General features: G+C 41.4%; 2 protein-coding genes across 4 annotated transcripts in view; both read right to left on the bottom strand.

The window, feature by feature from the left end:
* The window catches only part of bmp6 (bone morphogenetic protein 6), a 48,527-nt gene extending 44,126 nt beyond the window's left edge, over positions 1 to 4,401 (bottom strand). The window contains exon 1 of the mRNA XM_055037408.1: positions 3,467 to 4,401. Within this exon, the coding sequence (XP_054893383.1) occupies positions 3,467 to 4,040 (574 nt within the window). The 5' untranslated portion in view covers positions 4,041 to 4,401. The remainder of the gene's footprint in view (positions 1 to 3,466) is intronic.
* A 1,404-nt stretch (positions 4,402 to 5,805) lies between these two features.
* On the bottom strand, positions 5,806 to 26,654 carry zgc:101569 (uncharacterized protein LOC449822 homolog). 3 transcript variants are annotated; one of them, XM_055037425.1, is made up of 8 exons: positions 26,393 to 26,654; positions 24,508 to 24,672; positions 21,196 to 21,293; positions 19,525 to 19,669; positions 9,441 to 9,590; positions 8,365 to 8,480; positions 7,567 to 7,684; positions 5,806 to 5,820 (listed from the first exon to the last, which is right to left on the bottom strand). In XM_055037425.1, exons 1-7 carry the CDS (start codon positions 26,532 to 26,534, stop codon positions 7,577 to 7,579), a joined length of 924 nt encoding a protein of 307 aa, XP_054893400.1. In that variant the 5' UTR covers positions 26,535 to 26,654; the 3' UTR covers positions 5,806 to 5,820; positions 7,567 to 7,576. The 3 variants fall into 3 exon arrangements, with proteins under 3 accessions (XP_054893400.1, XP_054893399.1, XP_054893401.1); XM_055037424.1 differs by lacking the exon at positions 5,806 to 5,820 and having other exon boundaries at positions 6,885 to 7,684; XM_055037426.1 differs by lacking the exons at positions 5,806 to 5,820; positions 26,393 to 26,654 and adding an exon at positions 26,147 to 26,222 and having other exon boundaries at positions 6,885 to 7,684.
* Between the last annotated feature and the right edge of the window lie 459 nt (positions 26,655 to 27,113).

Here is a 27,113-nt window from a genome sequence, read left to right as displayed (position 1 = left end):
TTCATAAAATAGCGTTTGCTTAAACGCTGTTTTACTTAATTCCCTTTTCACGACTAAGTCTTTTCAGGATGGCAGACCTCCACTTTGTCCTTGGTCCATCTGGACGACACACTAATCAGAATTTGTATTAAATGAAGACACCAAGAAACTTATCTAGTAAAGGTAAGACATTAACTCCCTAAAAATCAATGCAAGCACACCAACTCCCATGTTTTATGCTTGGCCCAGACTGATTAGCTTGTTGCAGTGTCCTTCTCTGTACAGCGTTTGCCAGATAAGCAGCTCCTCTTGCGTGTCTCTTAATCTCGCTCCACATTATTCAAACCAGCTCAGACAGATTGTTTGGCCCCTTCACTTTTCTTCCTTTCATTTATCTTAATTCTAATTTGTAGTTTCATTCTGGCCACACATGATATCCAGATTTTTGGACAATAACAGGGACCACCCAGAAGTGTTTCAGGCCGCCTCCTTCAACAGCTTTCTCTCTACGTCGCCCCACAGTAATGGCTCCGTTCGACCAAAGAGACACATTAAAATCTAATCGGGATGGCAATGACACACAGTAGTCGTGCGCAGCTTTATTTGCAAAGCAGATGGAAGGCCTTGGCCTGTCCGACATTAATTACAATCACATTCGGAGAGGAAGCCGTCCCTCCTCCAGGGCGGTCAGGACTTTGTGTACGGCTGGAGGAGATGGCAACCTAATCCCCCAGGTCACCGCAGAAATCTGAGGGAATTGTCAAAAGATGCACAGGACGTGATTAATCAAAGCAGGGGAGCCAGATGTGCAGCAGCACAGGAGTATAAACCAAAACCTGCACAGCGGAGGAAGAACAAAACCACAGACACACAAACACCACACTGCCACCATCACGCCAGACTCCCACTCAGCGCCCCCCCTCCTCCCCCTCCACCAGAAGCCCACAGAGGGGGTTCGATATCTGAGACCAAAAAACGACGGCTTCCATCTTTGTGGATATCTGGTTTTCATCACTACGTATTGCAACACCGACACCCAGAGGACCAATAAGCGGAGAAGTATTTTGGATGTCGGCCACTTCAGCCTAATTCTTCACATCACAGGAAGAATAGAGAGGCTATTTATGGTTTATACAGGTGAGGAGGAAAACATTTTTAGAACATCTGGTCCCATGAGGAGGCAGGGGGGGAAAGGAAAAAACAAAAAAAAAGAAAAACTCCAAAACATTCATTCTGGAGTGGTGAGATGTTCCCGCTGTGCTGATGGCCAAACCATGACAATACCTTCTGTTCCCAAGAAGAATGCTAATCAATCTGGTTTCAGGCCTCCTCTTCCACTGGCCTGTGACTCTGGCAGGACCTCTGTTTATCTTCCAGAGCTCTGTTTAGAGTCTCCCAGTAAACACTGGAGCTGCTAATGGAAGGAAGGGCTTTGAGCTTTCATGTTCCAAACTCGTTATGATTAAAGTGTCCCTGTTTATCATGCGGGGGGCTAATTAAAGACCAATCCGCTCGGAGGGGAAACACAAACAATGCGACGCAATTTACGCACAGAAAACCCGCAGCGTTTTAGCACTGGAGGTCAAGATCAGGAATAAGCCTTTATATACAAATACCAGTGGTGGCGGTTGATGGTTTTGCCGAGGATCCTGAGTTTATTCTCCCGCTTTAAAACATACATCACAGAGCAGATTGCACAGCGAGACTGACCACAGAATTTCAGTCCCATAAGTGAACGGAGGAGGGCAAATTTATCCGGAGCGAGGACGCAACAATAAATTACCCAGAAACAATACGAAGCTCATTTGTCCCACCGCATAGGAAATGAGTGAGTTACTTGCTCCCTTTGTGTTGTGTGCTCAGTGGGACGGTTCGTTACAAACTACGACGCTCTGAAGTAAATTCAGGTAAAGTGAGACATCAGGGGTGAAAACGCAGATGCAGCAAAGACCCTTGGCTTGGTTAAGTGAGCCAACACAATGGTTTGGTAGTGAAATAATAACCAAAATCAAATAGTTTTTGGTCACTTGTGATCATCGAATCGTGATATAACTGAGGAGACGTCACACATCACGATCCCAAATTTGCTTAGTGATGATAGGAATCCTTTTGTCTTTTCCAAAATAAGCTCATTTGTTGAAGCAAATTGGATGCTTCTGAAAATCAATTTTTATGCATACAAATAGAAATATATGTCTGCTACCCCACATAAAACACTGAATATACTAATTATTTTTACAGTCGGTGACAGTCTGGGGAGTCATGTCATCTTGACCACAAACTTCATGCTTCCCTCGTCTTCATGTAGGTGCTGATCCAACTTTGTTGGAGGACTTAACGCCTGACCACGCAGCCAAATGTGTCATTACTGTGTTTTAGGACTATGGCATCTCTGTCTCTGTTTGGCCAGCAAACTGGTCTGACATAAACCCCAACAGAAAATCTATAGTTGAAGACCACTTATGAAGCAATCTGGGCTTACCTAACACATCAGCAGACTGATCACATCCATGCCACGTTGCAATTATACAGCAATTCGAGTCCAAATATTGAGTATGCAGTGAAGTATATGATTTCAGATTTCTATACAGAATCTCCTTTAAAAAAAACTGATCTAGTTTGTGTTGTCTGATCAATTCAAATCTGATCTTTCCAGTCCTGTAACCAATAATTGACCAGATTAGAAAGAAACGCTTGATGTGTAATAATTCCCTATGAGCTCTTGAGCTGAATCTCCAAAGTAATTGAGGACACACTTAGACGCATGGAGTTGGAGCCTCTGCTTGTAAACGCTCTTTACCTGATGTTTCTATTCTTCACATAGATCTTAATGTAGCAGAACATCTTGAACATGGACAGTCACAAAGGGGAAGAAAGTGCAAGAAGCACCGAAACATCGTGGAAAATGAGTTGAGAAGAGAACAAGTGGGGAGAGGGGAGGGAGTCAGGCAGCTGGGGAAAATATTTATAAAGAAGGATATGAGAATACAATCCCACCACAGACTGGATGAGAATCAACAATCACCGTTCCACAGCTTTCTAAATGGACCGCAGCAATGAAACATCCCAAATGATCAAACATGTCCCTTGAAATTGTGTCGTAAATTGTGACGCCAGATTAATAGACACAAAGTGAGCCCAAACCTGAAGCGACATGACGTATGTGGCACGCGCGATGGGTTTTTACACTCAGCTGAGTCGAGAAACATCAATGTTCAACAACGCTCCCATCATAACCGAATCCATCCTGTACGTGCGTAATGGCGCGTCGGCTGCGCGCCGGGATGGAGAGCCAAACCCGGGAGCAGGTCTACAGGTGGACGAGGAAACAGAGGCGCTTCTTAAAGTGACAGGTGGCCACCTTTGGATTCGTGTTCGAGTGTTTCACTCTTTAACTACATTTTATGCCTCTCCGTTTTCTCTTCGATTCCCGAACAACAAAAAGGCGCATCCAAGCACAAACAAAAGATATTTTCACTGCACTCACCCAAGTTGACGAAGCTCATCACCATGTCCGCGTCGTTCAGAAAGGCTGTTTCTTGATACGTCGCCAGAGGAGGGCTCTGGGTGGCCGGGACGGACTGCTGTCTCTCCAGCGCGCCTTCCACTTGGCTTTTCTCCTCGCTCGATAAAGTTTTGTACAAGTCCAGCATGAAAAGCGGAGCGGAGTTGTACTTTCCGTGGGACAGATGCGGCCGCGGTCTGTGCGGCAGCCCCAGGACGGACAGGATTTCCTTCTGCATCTCCCGCTTTTCGTGCGTCCGCAGCCTCCGGTGGACGAAGCCCGGCTGCCCGTCGCCGATGCCCTCCAGTGAGTAGTGACTCCCCGCCGCCGCGTACGTGCAGTAGTAAGCGCTCCACCACACTCCGACCAAGGCAAGCAGGCGGCTGGTCATGGTGTTGTCCCCGCTGTGCTCTCCAGAGTCCCCCGATTGAGCCTGGCTTGGAGTTTCGGTCGCCTCTCCGAAACGCAAAATCGCGCGTAATGGTAGCCAAAGTCCACCCGAGAACGGCGCTATCAGTCGAAACGATTGATCAAAAGCACAGCAGAAGTCCCGCATCGAGCCATTTGAAATGCCCAATAAAGGAAAACGCGCATAATGGCACCGCTCCCGCTTTCATTTCTGCTCCCCGCAGCGCGCTTTGCTGCTCCAGGATAAAGTGCACCATGTGAGAGTTTATTCTGAGCGCTCCGCTACTCTTCGGCCGGTGGACACGCTTCCACAGACAGAACTGCGCCTCTGGTTGAAGCCATTCTACCGAAGCGGACACATTCACTCCCGGAGTTGATGACAAAAAAAAGAAAAGAAAGGGAAAGAAAGAGTCTCGGCGGCGCTGCAACTCCTACAGGTTGAGTGTCAGAGTGTGGAAAGAATCAGCAGGTTGCAGTCCATAATATCTCTGTGCGTGTGAATTCCTGCCGAGTGTGTGTGTGTGTCAGAAACCGCCCACTCCGCGTGCCCTCAGAGGTGGAGCTCTTCAAACCAAGTTTAACATCATATTTCCAGATTTTGTTCATCGCTCTGATCAAATAACTCCAATTGGTGACGTATGATCTTTAGTAATGAGATATATTTTCACTTTGTGTGTACATGTCACGCTGTTTGTTTGTGTTTTTCAAAGCAATGTGATGCAATTCAGATGTAGAAGTTCAAAAAGTCTCGCTGGGTTTTGGTTTAAAATGAGCGCGTCCTTCACGCGTTAAGACTCTGGGGTTGTTCTTGTGTTTGCTTGCAGATGCACGACTTCAGCCACTGAGCCGAGATGTCCAGTGGAGGCACGACCCCTGACGATGGACTTGGAAACAGCAAGCGGATCGTGCGCATCGCCTTCGCTCTGAACGGCCCCCTTAGTTTAATTCAGTTCAGACCGTCAGAGTAAATTCACAAATTCAGTAGGCAAACAGGTGTCCCTTTCCTGTGATACGGAGTTGTGCAATGGAAATTTGCCAGATGGACAGAAAAGAGTCATTTACATTCAGTGGAATCTGATTGGTTATCACAAAATGTAGTAAAATTCAGATGGTTATATAGTGATAAACTTCTAGAAACATGCATGATTCATCCTCCCTCATCATGTTTTTGATGAGGGAATGACATCACAGCATGATATAAGCTCAAAACACAGTGGATGTCTATCCTCGTTGGAATAATAATAAAAAATATATCTATCGTTTACTGGTATTTGTTTTATTTAGGGTTTTCTAATGATTTATTTGAACAGCTCATGTTCTATGACTGAGCCAGTCACTCCATGGCTGTGGTGGCATCATAATGACCGTTTCACTGACAGCGGTGCTGGATGGAATAATGAACGAGGAACGTCTTCTGACTTTTCAGCCCAAAGAAAAATCTACAGCCAGCCACAAAAAAATAAAAAAAATGAGGTCCTGGTTTGACAAATCATGGATTATAGTAATGCACTGCTCAGCAACATGTTGATGAATGGGCCCTTAGAGCTGGCTGGACTGAACGTTTCACTGACTCAGCCATTGTTAGAGCACCTGAATGTGGTGGGAAACAGAAACTATTTATGTTGAGTAGATAAAGCAAATCTCCCAAGACATCTGCTCAGAGGGAGCGCTCAATGAATCACTTAGTCAACATTTTTGATTTGAATTCAAAGTAGAGAAAAGTCAAGTAAACGAGAGGGTAAAGAAGAAAAAAAAAAAAAAAGAACTCCTTGAAACCGTAGTTTCCCCTTCCTGTCTTTCTCTCCCGTCACTCCTGCCCTGTTTTGTCTCCATGGTGCCTTCAGCCTGTGATGGTCCTGATGATAAGGCTCAAAGGTGTCCATATGTCCTGGTGTCTCTGCTACTGCTGCTCCCAGAGCCTATCTTATCTGCATGTGAAGAGTGAGAAGCAGCATCAAAGCCACACATTCCACCACCACCAGGCAGACACAAATACCCTCTGCTGGGTGGCTTTCAGGCTACAAACAATGAATCTGTGAAAAAAAAAAAAAAATTAAATATGAAAAAGTCTGAAAAGTTTGCATGAAACAAATGGCTTGAATAATAAAACCAGAACAGAAAGTTCCAGCTGCCAAAAAAATCTGCTGTCACTAAAGTAATTTATTTGTCTATTTTTAACTCCTCTTAGAAGCCATTTTTCCATTTGTTTGAAAAAAAAAAAAACAGTTCTGATTCATAGCATGGATTTTGTGTTGAAGCTGCACAAAAATCAATCCTTTCAGTGGAAATTATTTTAGGTTTTCTTTTTCTCTCTCCCTCTTTTTTTTTTTTTAGAAGAAGCCTTTTTGGCTGCAGGACTGTACAGGAAAACAAAGTGGTGATTATTTTCTGGATAAAACGATGGAAGGAAATGGGTCATTTCTACCGCCTCGCACCGTGTGAGTCAGTGCGAGGTAACAAAAAGCAACAGATCCATGTTAAAAGCTTCGCGCGCCATTAATCTTTGTCGTGTCATATTAAACAAACATTACCGAGATCGGAAAAACAAAACAAACAGAAAAAGAAAAAATAAATAAATAAACGCTTCGCAGCTGATCCCGGACCCCACTGCTCTCAAACGCCATCATGGCGATCCAGATAAACGAGCAGACCAGACTGACAGGAACTTAAACAGCACTTAAGTTCAGCTATATTTATTTGACGCTGATCAGTTGGGCATGTTTGCAAGTGTGTGTTTATGGCCTGAGGTGGAGCAGGTGATGTGTGTGTGTGCGTGTGTGTGTGTGTGTGTGTGTGCGTGTGTGTGTGTGTGTGTGTGTGTATGGGTGGGTGGATGGGTGTGTGTGTGTGGGTGTGTGTGTGTGTGTTGGGTTGAACTGGAAGCAGAAGGAGGAGGAAACATTAAACAGGAGTTCTGTGTCCTGTCATCACAGCGTCTAGACAGGACACCTCCTAAACCTAATGAATTTTTTTTGTGTGTGCGCGCGCGTGTGTGCACAACCGTGCATCCACAAAGACGTTCACCGCTATACACTTTGGGGTTTAGGCCTTCTTGTGTAACCTTTGTTTATTAAAAACAAAAGGAGTTCAAACTTTCAAACAGCCATAAGCGTCATACGTACGACATATTTGCACACATTTCTCTCTGAAGCTAAAGCCTCCACTTCGTAGCCACAGGAATTTTTACACCTGGCACAGATCTGACAAGAGGTCTGCGGATTTATTCACACAAGCTTGCACAGATATGCAAGCAGACGGTTATCAAGTGGTTTTCGCATCAGTTCAAGGAATCGGTGACAAGATGGTGCAGGTTTGATGCTTTTGAAGCCACTGAAATCCTTTGTGTTGGGTTTGTTTTGTGGTAATCTGCTAAAGCCCTGGTTTGCTAAGCACACAAATATTTCTGAGAAATGATTTGATACATTTTAAATAGATGGGGGGGAAAAGCTCAATTACAGGGCAATTTTTTTATTATTTTAATGGAGAAAATAAGGTAATTAATAAAGATTTCATTTCCCATACGAAGCATTCTGCGCTGATACAAAACTTTCTCATTGTGTTCTATATTCTTGATTTTTGCATGTTGTAAAGCAGTAGTTCAACTGATTGCAACACAAGTTTGTGGCAACAATAGACTGAGATCACCTGAAGTCACAGTTCATAAATCCTCCTACATGTGAAATGCTAGGGGAATTTCCCTCCTCGTCCAACTCCTGAAGAAAACTGGATAGCCCCAGGAATCGCTTCAGACTGGATGACTTGAACTCCGTGATCAAATTCATACTGCATGGCCTGGGCAGAGCAAAGGACAAAAAATTAAACCAATAAAAATGACTCAGAACAGGGCTTACCACCTTTAAGCTGGAGAAACATCCTGGAGAAAGCTACTTATACCAACTCACCTACATAAACAACCAATACATTAAATCAAAGTCATCATGGCGTATTTAATGCGTCCAAAATTGCAATCGAAAAGGATGAATTGGATGCAATATTTTTGTAGAATTTTATATTTCAGGTACCACACTCAAATTGAGACTCTCGCTGCCTCAAACCCGACACCTGATGTATTTTTTTCATTATATGTCTTTCCAAACAATTAGGAGACCCAGTCAGGCTAAATATTCTGTTCTTGGTCGTAGTGCCACCACGTTACAAAATACCATAACAACTACAAAATTCTGTGCGTTTCATTGGAACTTTGTGCAACATTTTATGTAATGCATGGTTTTCAAATTTCATTGCAAATAATGTGTGTAATCGGGCCACTTTGCTCTCGTACCCTTTGCTGAATTTCTGATGCTAAGACGCCATCAGGTGTTAAAACCTTTGAACAACTTTCTTCTGTGCATTTCTTTGTCCGGTGAACGTAGAGGACCAGAAGTCATTGAAGCAGAATTGGGTGTGAACTGAGAAACCGGTCCGTCACGTAAACACTAGTGCCACTGTGAACTGTGTAAAATGAAGAATACCTGTGTGAAGGACGGGGCGTCGTAGCAGCTGTACACGGCTGAGGAGCGGTCCGTCCGCAGACACTGCTGAGGGAAGGAGCTGATCTGCTCTGCTAGCTGCACGGCTGTCTGCAACGCTGTGATTGCAACGTAAAGCCAGTCAGTTTACCAGTGGCAGTTCTTGCATGAGTGACCGTCCGATCGATCAAAAGGCAGGAAAATGATTTAAATTCTGGAGGAGGACAAAATTTAAAGCATTCCTGAACAGAGCATGTAGAATCATCTATTTAAGTGGACAAACAAAAAAGCAGTAGTCAACTTGCTAAAGGTGTAACTGTCAGAGAGGTTTGATTTTTTTTTTTAACATTACGTTTGTCCAAACAGCCCTTTCTGATGCCGCCCTGAGAAACTACCCATTTCAAAAACTACCATGGCAGCTTAGACACACAAACACAACGTATGTGTGCACGGAATAGCAAATGTGGCTGAATGTGAAGGAAAATGCATGCAGAGTGCTCATGAAGAGCTACAAAGGAAAAGACTCCTCATAATGCGGCTGAGGTTTCCTAGCTGTACGTCACTACACCTCCTGACCCACATCAAAGCCCTGGACCTAATCCAGATTCCTCCTATGGAAAACACTAACCCTGCTGATGGCACACTTTGATGCTGCCTCTGTATGTTTAGAAGCTGCTACTTCTTCCTTTCCCTCTGATGTTAAATGTGTGCTAAGTGATTATCCTTCACAGGGCCAATTAGGCTGCGGCTAAACTGTGGGTAGAAGAACTTCCTGAAAGAATTTAGCTAATCATCCTGCAACATCCAAGCGGGTAGATGAGGGAATGAGAGACTGAGTCGGACCGAGCACACAGAACCATAATCTGCATTGGATCTTTCAGGCACTAATGCAACACATCAATCCTCGGACTCCAGCTCATTCCCTAATAGAGCTTTAAGAATATTTTTCAATTTGCTCAAATAAATGCCCAGCTTTCAACAAGAAACTTCTTCAAAATGTTTCCTCTTCAAGTTCTGAAAAAAAAAAAAAAAAAAAACTACAAGCAAGTATGGCGATATGTTCAAACTACTTTAAGTACCTTGTCCATCAGGAACAACTCGATTGGCCAGTCCGTAGGACAGAGCCTCTTGAGCGCCGATTGGCCGCCCGGTCACAATCAGGTCAAGCGCTCTTGATAAACCGATGAGGCGAGGAAGCCGCACTGTCCCTCCGTCAATCAGGGGAACTCCTAGAAAAACATTAAGGTTTAAGAAAACACAAAAATAAATGAAGTAAAGAGTTCCCAAAATACTTTGAAATCCCATTTGTACTATTTGAGATCTACAGTTGAGCCGAGAATTATTCAGATAATTCTCGGCTCAACTCTTTTAAAGTTAGAGGCATGCTCCATATGAGTGTAAATAAAAATAAGATTTTAGAGTCCCAGCTTTAATCTGACAGGGAATCTGTGGAGGGAGCTAAATATCAAGATAACAGATCTTCTATACTCAAAGACACGTTGTGGAAACACCAGAGGAAACATGTAAAAGGTCCTCAGGAATTATAAGATGGGCCCATTTGCTGCCATCCCAATAAAGACTTTTCAATTGATCATTAAGAAGGATGTAATTTAATGATATGCCTTTTTTTTTTTTATAAAACGTAAATTAAACATTTCTTAAAATCCATCACTCCTTTAGCACAGTTTGTAATCTCATTCCCTGAAAAATTATGGAACATTTTTGTTGAAGGCAAATTTTTCAAAACTGCTGATCAAATCCACTTCAAGTTAAATGAAGGCTTGTTTTGCATTAGAAAGTTTGTACATGCGTGAAAGTACAAGTTCCTGAAAAAATCCATTCTGAAAATACTCAAAATCTTAACCAAAACATAAGGTAAGCTATTCCCTACAAGGTGAGCCGACATGTGAGTGTAATAAGAGCATCTAATTCTCCAGGCAGAAGCACAGGTTGCTTATGTCAGTGGGAACAAAGCTCCGAAATGGCTACGCTCCTATACTTTCTTTACATCTGGTCATATGAGCTCAAACTCCTCTCTGGTATTCTCACAGGAAACGTTTTTAATTATATATTATTTCCCTGTCCCACAGAGACTTGGGGTTCGGAGGAAAGAGCGAGTGCACTGCGAGGAACAGTCAGCTTCTGGCATTTATCCTAATTTGTAAGGAGCACCAGCTGGAACTGGCACACTTTCTCCCGATCGGTTCCACACCACAATCCCAACTCCCTAATTCCTCCAAGTCACTGATTCCATCTGACCACCCCTTATTGGGAGCACATGTGTCAAACATGTTGTTATAACCCCACATCATCATGCTTCCTTTCAGATTGCATTTTCCCTTTTCTTCTTCTCTATATGCGAAACGGTAACAAGTGATCAGATTGTGCTTATGCTTTTCTTTGTTTGTTGCCATACATGTGGCAGGCTGACAAAAGATTGTGATCAGACTCAGGCTGCACTACACTGTTGGTAACGTGAGGCTTCATCCAGTTTTACAGCTGATTGTAATCAGAGAAGTGTTTACAGACTTTGAAGATAAACACCTCGAGCAGGTGGAACATAGCACTAATATTACCTCAATGCTTTTGTTTTTAGTTAAATATACAAATTACACAGATCCCTGGTAACGAAAAAAAAAAAGAAAGAAAAAAAAAGGCATGTGTAATGCATTTGGATTTGGTCCAGGACACTTCTGTTACCTCCTTACTGCGCTCCTCTCTTCTTCTTGTTATTAATGAACCAATGGTGATCCGGTGGTCTCACATCACAAATCATCTAAATCTTGTCAGATTTCCATTTCATTGTCCAACAATACAACATTTTACAGTTCTCAAACATTGGAGTTTTTGATACTTGCACTGCAGACATATTAAGTCTCTCCAGTCATCTCACCCTTGTTGATGAATTTCTTTGCTTTCAACCGTCAGGCAAGAATCTCAGTCTCTTTTTATCAAAACTTACCAGACTGTTTATCAGCTCCTTGCTAAAACCAGGTTGAAATCTGTTTCATTGTTAGAGCTTCCCAAATTTGTCATAGATTCCACAAGTGTTCAAAATGTTAGATTGTCTGTACCTGAAGCAGTGTTAGAGCTGGCCGTGTACAGAGGTTATAGTCTTTGACGTGATCGTCTTGAGTTCAATTCCTGATCTTGCAAACCTTGCTGCATGTCTTCCCACCTTTCTTTTGCCAATTTTGTATCTAGAAACTGTCAAAGGCCTCTTGTGCCAATCAATTGTGTTTTTAAATACAACATTGCACATCCTGCAAATACCTCAGATTTGTCCGCATCCATGATGGCCGTCTGCCATACCATCACCTTCCAAGTAGTAGATTAAGATCTGGTGACTTTGGAGGTCTTTAGGCAACAGTCAGCTTTTTGTCATGTTTAAGAAACCAGTTGTGAATTTATCCTGCTGGAAGTAGCCATCAAGAAACACTGGTCATAAAGGAACAAACAACTACACTCAAATGGTACTAAAAGGCCTAAACTGTGTCAATAAAAAGACATTACGTCACCTGTTTTTAAAGCAGAAATCTCTGCCAACATTTTTTTATTCTAACCAGAGGGTATTATAGCTAGCCTCAGCTATCTATTAAGAAATTAACCCAGAAGGGCGGAAAATTAAGCAACAAAGAAATACAAATGTTGAGAAACCAGCGTGACAACACAGGGAGGTGGAGCGAGCCAGAGGAGGACAAAGCCTGACTTAAAGACCAAGAGATAAAGAGGCAGGTTGACCTCAGTCTGTCTGGATTTGGTGCTGCTGTTGGCACCACTGCTATCAGCAACCGGAAGGATCTCCCTTCTTATCCCCCGCGGCCGTCTCCAGCACCTCCTCGTCCACGGTCCCTCTGATAGTGCGGTCTCTCGGATGCCGTTTGGCAGACCTCTGCTTTGTCACACATAATGAGACGTTGGTGAATTGCTCCTTGAAGCAGCTTTCGACTAAAAAAAAAACTTTGCGTGTGATTTGGGGTGGAGACTTTTTGTTTTAATAGAAGGCATTGTGCATTAGAGAGCCGAATGGAAGACAAGTCAGTATTGGACAAACCATTTGAAAGAAGTCTGCAGCCATCTTGACTGAAATGCAGAAAAGTCTACTGTCGAAACAGAGGCTTGTTATTGCCAGGTTGGACATGAGTCAGCACAGCCTATTGTTATATAACCACATGTAAGAGGCAGCTCATTTCCTGCAGCACGGGATCATCACTGCTTATCTGACGGGAATGAACGAGAAGTCTGGAAGAGAGAAGAATCATTGTGTTTTATCTGCTTTCTGCACACTTTGATATGCGTTAGCCCTGAGGAAGCAGCACAATATGAGTCATTAATATCTAACTGGTAATATCTCCCTGAAAACACTGAAATTCACCACAAAGGTTATCTGGAAATTGGCTGGGACCAAACATCCGCCAGTCCACAGATACTTATAAAGCAAGAATGCTGTGAAACATGACACACTCAGGGACTCGAGCTGGCTCCTGGTCCTGCTGGCACCCTGACCACATCAAAGCTAAACCTACCACAATGGCCTCCCATGAGGGTAATGCGATTAAGTTTGATGTGGATTAACAGTTTCCGGATAACTCCAGACTAAATGGACAGAGGCAAAAGAGCGGACTTTCAGGCGGAAGTTTGAAGCTTTGAAATGCTTGCTGGGAATCAATTAAAATATTTTAGTTGGGTTGGGTCGGAGATGGGTGCCACACTTTTAATTTGATTTCACGACTTTTGACCGACGGGGATGAAAGTGAGGCCGCCAAATGTCCCATACTCCATGTACATGTTACAGCCAAAAACTTCAATGGGAATTTTTAATTTTTTTTTTATAATAGTAAGAAATTGCCACACGTCTTTGGAAAATAGTACGTAGTTTTCAAATGTTTTTACATCACCCAAAGAAGTGTGGCAAGCATTTATATTAAGAGCCCCAGAATAATTACTTTTGTTGCAATTACAGCTAGAGATCTTTTGAGGTATGACTACCACCGTTACACACCTAGAGACTAAATCATTTCCCAGTTCCTCTTAGCAAAGCAGCGCAAGCTCAATCAGATTGGATAGAAAGCATCTCATGGTAGACATTTTCAAGCGTAACCACAGATTCTCACATCTGAACTCTGAGTCGGCTCTTCTATCTTCTATTGCATCTCTGGCTGTATTTTAAGGGTTGATTTCTTGCTGAAAGGTAAGCCTCCACCAAACCTCCAGCCTTTTACAGCCTCCCACACGCTTTTAAAACAAAGATTGCCCTGTATTTTTCTCCACTCTAATTCCAATCAACTCTACCCAGCTTATTTCTCCCTAATGGACATAAGTACCCCACAGCATGATGAGAAGAACAGCATGTTTCACCGTGGGAAAAGAAAAAAAGAATTGTTGCTTGCATAGTTCAGGCAAACTACAAACATGATCTCTTCCTTTCTTTTACAAAATGACTTTCTTCTTTCCACTCGTCCACAGAATCATTTATGGAGGGCAAGAGTTTCTCTCACCTGATGTGTGGATGTCTGTGGTCACTCCTGGCCTACTATAGGCCCCGTGGATTCGCTTGACCTGATCCATGCTGTCAACTTTGATGCACAGATGTGTATTATTAAGTTAGCAATGATGGCATACACTTTGTTTTTAACAGACTGAACAGTGCTCAATAAGACTTTCAAAGTTTGGAGCATTGTTTTGTAACAGCACCCTGTTTTTGACTTCACCCAAACTTAGCAATCTGCTGTGTTCATTGGTCTTCATGATGATGTTTGTTGGCTAAAGTTCTATCAAGACACTGAAGATTTTTCTTCCACAAAATAATTACGCAGTACTTGGTGTTGGTTTGGCATAAAATCCCTGCAAAATACATTGAGTTTTGTAGTTTGAACCTGATGAAATTAAGAAAGAAAAAAAAAGTTCGCGTTTTGTGAAAACTCTTAAGACGGTAATATAAAAACTAATTTACAGGAAGGCATTGCAATTGCAGGAGCCATTTATCCTTTCCTGTGTTCATCGCCACCAGGGGGCGTATTTCATTTTGAGTTCTGAGTGTCTGATGGGGAATGGGGGTATTTAAGGTCAACCATGATTTTGTTCAGGTCTTAATGGGAAGAGGCAACAGTGTTCTACTGTGCTTGTTTGGATTGATGTCAAATTTATGTGGTTCTAAATGGAAATAGTAAGATGATGGACATCGTTCTGACAATAAATCACCTTATTATAAGTCAAACTGCAGATTGGCATTATGACTCTTAATAGAGCGCACGTACAGCCAACTCCTTTCAGGAAAAGCAAGCACAAGCCTAAAATATAGGATTTTAGCCGCTACAGCAATTATCACACAATATCTGCACTACAGGCTTCATCAAATTTATTTTTAAGAGTCTTCTTTTGCCTTCAGACAAATGTAAATTCAGTTAGTGTAATCTCAATGTTTTCGAATAAAAGAAACAAAAAAAAAAAAAAACAAGCGTAATGCTCACATGTGTTTACTCAGTTGTAATCCTGTCTGTTTTCCCAACACAGCGGTGTGACAGCTCTGTTCATTCATTCCTCATGAAGGGAAAATCCTGCAGATTAAACAGAGCTGGTTTGAAGTCGGATGATGTAATCAGTGCACTATGTCGGTCAGGTTCAGACTCTCTGAGCAGGTGTTTGGATTGGCTGATTTCAAGTTAGCTCTTGGATTGCGGTTTGACTTTGGTTCAAAACCCTGGCTTCTTTTCTTCCTCTCCATCAGTCTTGCACAGCTACGGAGACGGGACTGAGCGCTGACAAGGGGAAACGGAGAAGAAGCAGGGACTTGAAGGATGCAGAAGATTAGGTGGTGTGTATTTTGGAAGGGTTTCATTTTCAGTCACAACAAAAGAATCAAAGGGGTGACAATGGATCAACCTTGAACAACCCCCAGGATTTAGGTTCTTGAATGAAATATTAGTACTTTTAAGTTACATTTTCATATGCCAGCTTTTTTTTTCCCTGCTTTACTTGTTCCTCTGGTTTAAGGAGTCAAAATAACATTGGAGATTTAAGTAAGCACTGTGGGTTTTCATTCAGGTCTCTGAGAACTCAGAGAGCTGTAGACTCTAATACCAGATTCCTGTGATGCAACCTTCTCCTCCTTCTCATTTCCTCCCTGGCATAGCCGAGGGGCCCCAGACAGGAAGCCGCAGGTTTCGGCAGCCAATACTGTGCCAGAAAACTGTCAAATCTTTGTGGTAGCCATTGGCCCACATCAGAGGAGCACAGCGCGTCTCCGAAGGGTTTTCAACTCCAAAGCCACCAGGGATTCCCTCAGGCGACCGCCATCTGTGCCCTACCCAAAATCGGTTACAGAATCTGTCCATTAAAAGGAAATAATGGCTAAGAGACACTGGATCTTTAAATAAACTGAAGAACAGCAATGCCTTTGTTGGTAAAGGGATTTTTTTTAAAGTTGTTTAAATTGGCTTAAAACAATTTTTTTTTTTACTTCTAAAGCCTCCGTTTGTGTTGTTCTGCTTCATTAAATTCTTCTAATGTCCCTTTATCAATATTTTCATCTAAAGAAAACCAACGTCCGAGTTGAAAAGTTAAAACGTTAGCTGTGGAAGGTTAGGCTTTGCAGAAAATGTTCATAAATATGCACGTTTCCTTAGCGAAAAGTAATAACCGTTCTTAACTGTAGCATCAAATATAAAAAAAAAAAAAAAAACAGCAGTTTTAACTTAGCTGGAGGAAACAACTCAAACGTGTTGACAAATAAGCCTTGAAAATGTGAGGCAATGACACGCCAGAAAATTAATCACTGGGGGAGAAATGTGCAACTTAATATGTAAAAACCGCAGCAACATTTCTCCCTGCCTGACATAGTTTTGAGCTGATGGAAGACGCTGGATTTACTGAGCGTTTGCAGATAGAGAGGAATAAACCTGCACTAATACACTCTGAAATTTCCAACATTTCTCTCCAACCATTGTTCAGGTAAGTAGCTGGTATGGTACTACACATGTGTAAAATTATTGAAATGAATAGCAATTTTAAGAGTACACTCTGTTCATCTTCCAAAAAATAACACCTGAATAAGGTGCTGTTGAATAACCTGACTTTGAATGCGTTTAATTATATGTATCAGTAGAGAAACACCAACCTGGCAACATTTCAATTAAGCCTTAATGACTGTTATTCTGATAAAATTCCAGACTTCCTATGACTGAAGTGCAAAATAATATTGACAAAAACACTTCAGAACTGAAGAAAAACATTAACAAATGTGAAGTATAAAAAAGGGATAGGATGCCAAACACATACAATATCACTGAGATGAGGCATGAAAATTGGAGTCAATCAGATCAATTTATTAGAGACTTTACTTTACCTATATGAAATTAAATATTTATAAATATGTATTTGATTGAATTGAGACTACAGCGAGATAACAATCGGATGTTATATCTAATAATAGCTTCATTTCAGCAAACAAGACTGCAGGTATGCTGTGTGGTAGATCTAAGCATAAATTGGCAATTATTTCCAATTACTTTTTATTGTGAATCTTTAATAAAAGTTAGAAAAATAAACAAATGCTCTCTGTAAATCTGTTTGACTGCAGGAGGCGATCAGATTTTTTTTCAAGCCAAGAAACGGAGGAGAGAAATCCACTTTAGTGTATTTTTTGTTCATATTCGTTTCTGTATGTTCCACTGAATTAAATGACAAATATTTTATAAGTATTAAAATTGAGAAGCCCAACGATGTCTCTTAAACTGGAAAGTAACACACTTAACACGAACCAGTCGGAGCTCTGCCAGGATGCTCCCCTGTTAAATTACAGGCTTCAAATGAGAACGTTTTCATGTTTATACTCCAAGTCTAGTACCGTCTGTAATTTACAGTAAAAATATAACACCCTGGTTATATTTTGAGCCCTTTAGAAGCATAGCTACAATCTATAGAAGAGTTGCTGAAGGGAAGTAAAGCCGCTCTTTACACGCTGAATTGCAGGACGGGGTTTTATGAGAGGGAATCCAGATCAGTTCTGTGTGTGTTTACAACAGAAAACTTGATGTTTCAGAAGTATAGTTGAGTCAGGCAGCAAGCCTGACCAGTAAAAATGCCAAAAAGGGAAAATGTTTATAAGGAAATTGTGACATAAATAACCCATAAACCCTGCTTGGCTAAGCTGTGGAAACCTGGCAGTTGGTCGTTTCCTCCTCTACTTATCAAGGCTGGCCAGCAGACTGTGGCCATGAAGCCAAAAGGTCACGGTCACCATCGTTATCGCTTCGAGGCCCTGTCCTTGTGCACAAACACGAGGAGGCTGTGGTGATAACAGAGCACATAGTAACGACGCTGAAAAATAGAAACAAAGTCAACTTCCTGGTACTAGGAGACAGATGATGAATGCTGAGATGCAACAAAAAACAGCCGGTTGCTTTTGGGGTTAGGTATCATAAGCCTAAACCTGAGGTAGGCTTATTACTCTGAGGGAAACATTCAAAAATACATTTTAACATTTCTAGAATCCAACTGAAAGATGGTAACTTCTACTAACAGTAGAAAAAAATAAATCTGAACATCAGTGTTGTTTTTTTAAGGACCACAAAGTTTAGTTTAGGAGACTTTCTCTAGATTGGCAAAGTTTATCAACACACAACTAAGAAATGCCTGTTTATATATATTTTCCCTAAAATAACACTAATACCTACTATAAAGAAAAGGTTAATACAAGATTCCTGAGCTGCTTGAAAAGCTTACAGATTATTTTGTCTTTTGGAGCAATATTTAGTGACACCAAGGAAAATGTTTTTATCTTAGGTAGGATATAACTTTTCTGACTAAGAAGAGTCGTATTAATGGGGGTTTTGTCCTTTAAACTATTGCTGCATGGTCAAAAGCACACAGTAATGCTGATTAACTGAGATTCTGAAAGCTAAAGCTGTCTTGGAAGAAAAGGGGCCGAGGAAGTCACTCTTTGTCCATTTTCTGACAATTGTAGAGCCATTACATCAAAGTACATCCTACTGGTGAGAAATGAGCCAAAGAACTAGGTTGATCTTGCCAGAACAAAAACGCTTCACAATGTGCAACAATGAGAGTTACTGTGTAGCAGCAGCAGCATTTCAGACCAACCCAAGCAGCATCAAAGAAAAATTAATCTGGAACTTCTTGGCCATTTGCAGATATCCATTTCCAGAGGAAAACCACCCTGTGATGACTTTGGCCTTATCCTTCTGCTTAATAAAAACGCATTGTAGCTGGGGAACAATGTTGTTTTCGAAACAGGAAACTCTGGAAGTTTGTTCACTCTTAAATATACAGGACAGATTCCTATGAACTAAGATTGATGACTGAACTGGCTGCTGTAAAACAGCACAGGCCAACTCTGACCAGGCCAAACCTGAAGGACAATTTACTTCATATCTGGTTAAGCGCAGAGTTTACCCTGATGTAAACATTCAAAATCTTTGACAAATATTTAAGAAAGAAACAATCCAGTTGAAATTAGTGTAGGATCAACCACTTGGGAGTCAGATGACTGGTGATCATGTATTTCTGGATAAAAATATAGATGAAATGTGGTAATGAGCATGATGGCTCCTTTAGACCTACTGATGACTATTCTTCACTTCTCTGTTAAAGGCAGCTAACATGTTTTACTTTCAAAAGGTTACACAACCATGTCCGGTCCAAAATACATTCCCAAATACATATGGACTTCTGTCTCACACAAAACTCAATATAAAAGAGTAAAGTATCTATAAAACCTCTTGGTTGCATTTGCTTCAAATGGAGTTTTAAGGGTAACACTGACTGAACTATTGGTGATTTTGAAGTCTTTCCTTGCAGCATAAATGTGTTTGAATAAAACTCTTACACATCCTAAAGAAGGATGTGTAATTTTTTTCATGTCTCTGCCTTGAAAATGTCCTGTAGAGTCACAACAAATTCCAACTGGACTGAAAAACCTTGAGCTTGACAGATAAATCATGCTTGGAGTTTTCTCAAATACTGTGGATGTTATCCTTACTACCAGGCCAGAGCAGTATATGGGAAAACTACTTCTGCCAAAACCAAGCTGCAATAAAAGCAGCCCGCATAAGTAAGTGAGCAGACCTGATGTTATTGCAGATGTTGTAAAAGCTCAAAATTAATGACCAAATCTCAATTAGGCCTGTAGGGCAGAAAGCAACGTACCAAATCTGCGGCAGAAGACCCCCATGATGGCGCTCTCCTCCACCACCCTCAGGTCAGCCAGCAGGGCCAGCTCCAACCCTCCGGCCACAGCGAAGCCGCTCACGGCCGCTATCAGCGGCTTCGACAGCTGCAGACGGGATGGACCCTGGAGGAAATGGCTGGATCAGTCAGCCCGTACATACGCAGAACATTGTTACACTGCATGGCTATAGAAACGACTAAAGTCATCATGCAAGATGTAAACAGAGTAAACAAGGTGTGTGTATTCACACCACTTCACAGCGATTTATGCTTTTAACGCTACTCGGCAAAATGTTCTGGGCTTCATTTTCTAATTCATTTCTCAGACTGTCAAACAAATGAGGAACAAGAGGATTTGAGTTTTGACCACAGCTGAACAAATGAAGCCGTATGTTTTTCCTGCATGAGGTACAATGGTCTCATGTTCTGCATAGGAGGTCCACTCACTCCCAACCACCTACAGCAACATGCAGACCAAGCATTTTTATGGAGACTGTATTTCTCCATAAAAATGTTACTGTATAATATTTAGATACTGTTAATGCATACCAACTGTTTGCAAGAGAGCATGAAGCTACAGTGAATTGCTTAGGTTTCCGTTGCCCCCTTTTTCTCTTTTGCAAATTAGAACTACAAACCTTTTATGTGACATTGAAACAACGGAGAAAATAAATATAAAGTGGAAGAAAAACCATTTTTGGTTGTCTTTTTTTTTTTAATAAAAATGTGAAATTGATGGCTCAGATTTGTTTTCAGCCCTTGTATATGTGTGGCTGAAACATGGTGGTGGCAGAATTGTGCTGTGGAGAAGATGGCGTTAAATGCTTGGCAATCCAAACAGAAAGCCTCTCCAAGGCTTTGCTACTTTTGGTCAGACAATAACGCCAAACTCACAGCCGATTAAGAAAAAGACAGGGAATAGAGTGTAGAAGAAGAAAAAGAACAACAAAACACGTTTCCTAAGTAGTGAGTGGCATTAATTTTCCATGAGTGAATAATTTAGCTCTTAGAAACAAATGGAACCGAAACAGTGATATCATAACGAGAAATCAATTAGTTTTTTTCTTTTCTGTTTTTTTCTTGTCGCTCTCTTCTGAGTAAAGACCATCACATTATTGCCCCCACCTACACTCATGATCATAGACACAGAGAGCTATGTCCGTCCCATTGAGAATTGGTGGCAAGACTATATAATAATTAGTGGGCCGAATATGAATGTTCATCACACCTTTAAGATTTTACTTGTAAACATTTGAAAATCATGCATCTAGATTTTTTTTTAATCATTAATTTCAACTCAACATCTTAATTATTCTCTACATTGTGCTCTCAATAACATAACTGTAAATTCTATGGAAGTTTGTGTCTATAATATCAAAAAACAAAGGTACAAATGTTGGCAGGTATTGTAACACACACACCAGTAGCAGCCGAGTACAAGAGGCATCTCTCTTCTACTTCATTACTTAAAACAAAAATGTTCCTAACTACCTGTTCTCTCAGACATTTTAAAATAAAAACAATTACTAGCAGCCTGAACCTCTGGTTTTAGATTTTACGATTTACATGATTACAGATTTACATGACATTGAAATGTAGATGTAAACCTCACAAGCACACGCATGCAATCACAGACCGAGCTCTGCTCACCATTGGGCCAGGACCCTTTGTGACATCTTGCTCCAATTTAAGGGGGGCTTTTTGATTGGCCAGCATTTTCAGATCATAACCAGCGCAGAAATTCCCTCCTGGAAGAGACCGCAAAATTACAAAGTATGGCAGAGAGGAAGGGAAAATGATGAGGAAGGGAAAAAAAAAAGAAAGAGAGAGAAAAAAAGGCTGCAATTTGGCTTGCAGCTTGCTTTCTTTTAGCTCGCTGGCACACAAATCCTCCTCCTTCCCTAAAGGATGTAAATTCAATGCATAGGCGCAGACCGTGCATGCGCTCACATGCATCATACTCTCATTAATGGGCAAGTAATGCAGTGCAGCCACAGATCTCTTCCACTGGATTCATGTGGTAATTACAACATTGCCCAAGAGGCAAACAAACACTATGTCACTGTCTAAGGCAGGGACTCATAAAATCCTCCTCTCTCTGTAATGTGACAGTAATGAGAATGATCTAATGAACACATGTGCCAGCAACACCCATCAACTGGGAGCTCTGATTACAGCTGTGGGTCAGCGTTGGGTTGTTAGAAAAAAAACTGTGTCATCCTGTTTATGGGAGCAGCACTGGAAATGAGCATCCTACACCAGTTTAAAGAAACTTGAGGAGCAAGAGCTGCGTGTTTTTATTCGCAAGACATCAGCACAGAAAATGTGACACAATCGTGAAGGAGATGATGCATTATGAGGGCCGACGAATGTCTTTTCAGCGTGTAAAATCGTAATTTTACCCACATGATGAGAACAAATGAGACGTCTGCCATTAAAGTCTAATTTGCAGTGCCATTCACACCTCTTTGAACCATTATTTATATTTTGTTATGTCACAACAGAAGAGATATTGAATGGGGAGATCACACAATAGTCAGACACAAAGCAGTGCATAAATGTGGCTCCCATTTGTGTCTAACCCTCCTCAGTCAACAGGTTATGATTGGAATTTCTCAAAGGAAGGGAAGTCTGTCAACTTTCTTTGACAAAAATTTCAAGTTCAGCCACATTAGACTGATAGTGACTGGACGTAGTTTTTCCAAGCCCGCTGATTCTCAGTTGCATTTACTTCTAGACTTTGACTGGGTCATTTTGATAAATTAATATAACTTGATCTGAACCAAGACATGCAAGCTCTGAGTTAATGCTTAGGGTCTTTGTACAACTAGAAGGTTTTAAAAGCTTGTCGACTCCTGTTCTGTGATATAAAATCCTGATAAAATACATTAATACATGTTCAATTGTGAGTGAATATGAAAAAGTTCCACCACGATGAAAACTTTGAATACAGAGTGGTAGTTTGTACCACAGCTGGAGCAGGTGGTGAGGGGTTTTCCCTACATTAATCTTGAATCCTACAGCACAACGCTGCTCTAGTACAAAACGATTTAACTCCTGGCCAGAGAGCTGAATCCCTATCTCGTTATCTTGACCCCCAACTTCCCCAGCAATCAGGTTGAAGTCAAACTGGACAAAGACATAGAGCCCCACATTAGCATATGTTTCTTTAGATAACAGCATCTGCTACTTATCAAAACAATGGGGGCTCCTATATTGAGTTGCCAAAGTATTTGACACAGCAACTAAAATAAAACGATTTGATTGAACAAGACAATAGAGTTCTTTAAGGTTTAATTCAGTTTGACTCATCAGGACAGGAAAACAGTAGCACAATGTCCATTTAGCTGCTTCGACATCAAATTCTTGATATTGCATTTGTGGCTCAGAGCCAGTATGTTAACGCAGAAACTAATTATCTTTATTGTTGAGGCTTAATATTAGGTTTAAAATAAGAATATGTGATCTTTGAAGCCATTTCCTTTGCCCTCATTGGTATTCTCTATAGTTTCTATAAATGATCCAAGTACAACAAAATGATATCTTAAGCGATTTGCCACTTTCTACATTTATTTAATATGACAGCAGTGCTCCATTACCCAATTAGCATTTGCTACGTCCCTTTAGTCATGTTAAATAACGCATCTGAAACAACATCCATAGCTTACCTGGCTAAAAAGCTGCTCCAAGAAATCTGAACGTGAAATCATCAGAACAAATGTTCCAGCAAATCCAACCCCTGCTGAAAGCAATTACTCTCAACATCATAAGTGAAAAAAAAGAGCGAGGTGAGAGAGTGACTGTGTCAGTGTTAATTTGACCTAAATGGATTCCGTATGTTTGCAGAAACATTACATCCACACTGGAACCTCCCTGCCTGTCATTTCATGGCACAGAGGTGCTGCTAATCACCGCCCAGGGGTCGGCTGGCTTCTCCTGATGGAGCAGCAGCGGACGATAGCCGCTGACAGAAACGTGGGGTGTGATCGCTGAAACGCAAGGCTGACTTTTGCCCATTTAAAGCGAGCCACTATGTAGACCGGAGCCGTCTGCAGCCATCGTGTGGAGACGGCGCCACACGATGGAGCCGTCAGCCTGTGTGAGACACACCTCACACAGGCTGGTCCCCGGCTGAAGACGATGTTTCCACTGGGGAAAGGAGTTTATGCACCGTGTGCTATGATTAGAGCTGTGACATGATCCTGGTCACCTCACAGGTGTTTGTGTTCACGGTCTGGGTTTTCCAGGCATTCCCATCCAAGTATTTTGAGGATGAAGGGACGATGGAAACAGAAGATGGTTTAATTTTGAGAGCTGTGTGATGTTTAGTGATTTTGTGGTATTGCCGTAAAAACGATTCAACTTCAGTACAAAGTTCACAAAAAGGTGCAAGTGTAAAAAAAAAGCACTTGAAATGGGTTTTGTTTGTGTGAACAAGGACAGATTTTAGATATCTATAATCTGAGCGATATGTCCCAAAGGATGAATAGCCAAACAAACATCGCCACGTTTCTTCAGCGCAGATTCATAGGTCCCTTGACATGATCATTTAATTTTTTTTTTTAAAGGTTTAAATTGTCTTGTTTTTATCAATTTTTTTGCCCTTTTATAGCACAGCACACTTGTAAATCTTAATCAGTTTCTCTTCCTGGTGAAATAAAGGTTACAAACATTTTTTTTTATCCACATGCTTATCTTCATATAGCACTTTTTATGCTTTTTGTGCAAAAAAAAGGGAAGAAGGAAGATTAGTTTCGGAACAGCTAATCTGAGATGTTTTTTAATTCTTATTTTTACCTTTTGAACATCTCAGGCTTTACACTTTTTTCTCTGTCTGGTATAAATTTAGCAGCAAATGACAATAAATACACTATTTTAAAATAAAAAAGAAAAGTAAAACGTTATGAATCCTTTTCTGATTGACATGAAGCAGAGACTCAAGATTTTGCTAGCATTGTTTACCTTTCCCGTGCAGAACAGCCACGTTCAAGTCAGGGTCGCTGTCGAAGGCCTGCAGCTCCTCCAGCAGACGCCCCGCTGTCTCCTGGTCCACCGCGTTTCGCACCTCTGGGCGGTTTATTGCCACCATAATCACAGATCCCCTTCGCTCTGAGACCACGGTCTGACCTGCAGATAATGACAGATGCACAGATTAAAAAAACACTAAACATTATGGGTCACAACACTTAGGAGGAGAATGTCTGCGCTGACGCGAGTTGTGTTTATGTGCGCTACATATCGTGGCTCGAGGTTGGACCAGGCAGCCGACCCGACATTGTTTAGGTTCATCCCAGGCATCCCAGCTGCTTCCCACACCCACAGGACGCTGCCTCCAGGGGAGACGAGGCCCGGGAAACAAAGCTACTGGACGCGTGAGAGACGCTGACACAGACTGCTAAACCAAACCCAGTGGAGGATGAAAAGAAAAGGCAATTTGTCTCAGGCGAGCTTTCGACTCTGCTACACCTTAAACAAACACAGTAATTACACAGAGCTGAGCAAGCGCCAAGGAAGTGAACCGCATCTTAACTCCCTCTGTGGGACGTTGTTTGCAGTTTTATTTCAGGAACATTTTGTGGCAGAAACACAAGGAGGAAACACTGGAGGGAACTTTTGCATTATGTGAAATTCTGAACAAAACACGAACATCTAAAGAATCGCACAAGTAGTATTTAAAGCAATTTATCTCAAGATGATATAAAAACATTGAAAAATGGAAAATTTGTGATGGCTTCAATAGTTGCAAACAGCTAAATGTTATACATTACTCTCTTCTGAGGATACATCCATCTTGTTAGGTCAGAATAATTCTGGGAACAATATCTTCATCAACATATTTATTATGGGGCGGCAGAGTTATTGCAATTGTTGCCTTGTCGCAAGAATCATTGGGGAAACAAAGCATGTTCTCTCTGGGTACTTCTGCCTCCGCTAGGTCCAAAAGCATGCCTGTCAGACTACTTGGATACTCAAAATTGCCCTTAGGTGTGAGTTTTTGTGCGTCTGTCTGTTGCTTAACAACCACCGGAGATGGACTGCCATCTTTTTCCCGTTTTACTTGTGTTGGATTCGTGCTCTTTCAAACGATGCCACGGGTGAAGATTAAAAGCAAAATAATATCTATACCCTGAGTTCTATAGGAATTTGTCAAAATTATGCAAGATTCAAATACATGATCTCATCTTCATATTCTCAATGTTTCAATTAACAACACAAACTGCATAAATGTTCTTCTGGAAACTTTGCAAACTTGGAAAGAATAAGTTAACAGTTAATGTGCACCAGGGAACATAAATATTGCTGTGATAGTTAGAAATCATGTGTTAAAATGAAACTAAATGAGACTGTCAGTGTACCATGACATTTTGACAGTGCAATTGACACATTAATACATTTATCTCAACTCATTTTCATTGGGAGTTCATTTTTCAACATATGATACAATTATTCAGTTCTGTTGAACTGGGCAGTTGTACCAAGTCCATTTTTATTTATTTACATATCCTAAAATTAGAATTAGTATTTACGTTGAGGGATTCTCTGTTTACTTTAAACAAATGATTTATGACTAATATTAACGATGGAAAACTTGAAAACGTACCTCTTTTCCTAAAACTCACTTTCACGAGAAAAAAAATCTGACGTAAGTCATTCTGGACTTACACTGCATGATGAAGCAGCTGTTGTGACACAACACAACACTGTTCAGTCTGCGCTATTTTTGCAGTTTCTGGTTTGTTGATTTGATGTCCAATGAGCTACAGGTGTGTCAGAGCCTTCTTCTGCAGTCATCGCGGTGTCCTCTGCTGCCACCTGCCGTTCTCGTTGCGCTATCGCACACTCTTACCTGCACCCGCGTCTTCGCCTCCCGCTGAAGCGCTGTAGGGTTTTACTGTTTTCAAAGTCATGCTCCCACACTGACTTAATATTCTGCCTTGACGCTCAGCTGCGAAAACTTGTCCAAGAGCCCGGAAATGCTTTAGAGGCATTGCCAACACTTTCTGAAAGGGACACTCAGGCGCTCGGAAATCCACAAACAATTTCGAAATGACACTCAAGCGCTTTTGAAAGCAGTCAAGACAGACAGCTGAGCTCTGCTGGGGAGGCGCAACCCTGTTACGGGTCCTGACAGAAACCGCAGTCAAAATGCTGAAGGTTCTGAGGACAAACATGTAGTTGGTGCATTGCAGCAGTCGTACCTGCCAAAAAGCAACAGAGGGCGCTCTTCTCGAGAAAATCCAGTTTCTGGATTTAGTCACATTTTATGAATCCACTGTGATGTTGCCCCTTTTATTTGCTCCAATAATCATTCATCATGACCCAAACTGAAGGTTTGAGATTCTTTAGAAAAGGAAAATCTTAATGTATAGAACTTGAACTCATTATTGAGATTTTTGTTATTAATTCATTTACATGCAAACAATCAAACTTTTCCTTTGAATCAGGGTGTGTGCTTGAGCAACACAAAGTAGCACAAAACTGACAGCAGCATTGTGTTGCAGGTTACTTTATCTAGTCAGATAAAATCCAACTGAAGCACAAGGTTTTTGTTTGAAATCTGACACAAT

Source organism: Poeciliopsis prolifica, unplaced genomic scaffold (assembly GCF_027474105.1).
Source record: "Poeciliopsis prolifica strain line A6 unplaced genomic scaffold, Auburn_PproV2 SCAFFOLD012, whole genome shotgun sequence".
NCBI lineage: Eukaryota > Metazoa > Chordata > Actinopteri > Cyprinodontiformes > Poeciliidae > Poeciliopsis > Poeciliopsis prolifica.
The sequence above is the reverse complement of the archived record's forward strand: the minus strand, read 5'-3'. Positions and strand labels throughout refer to the sequence as shown.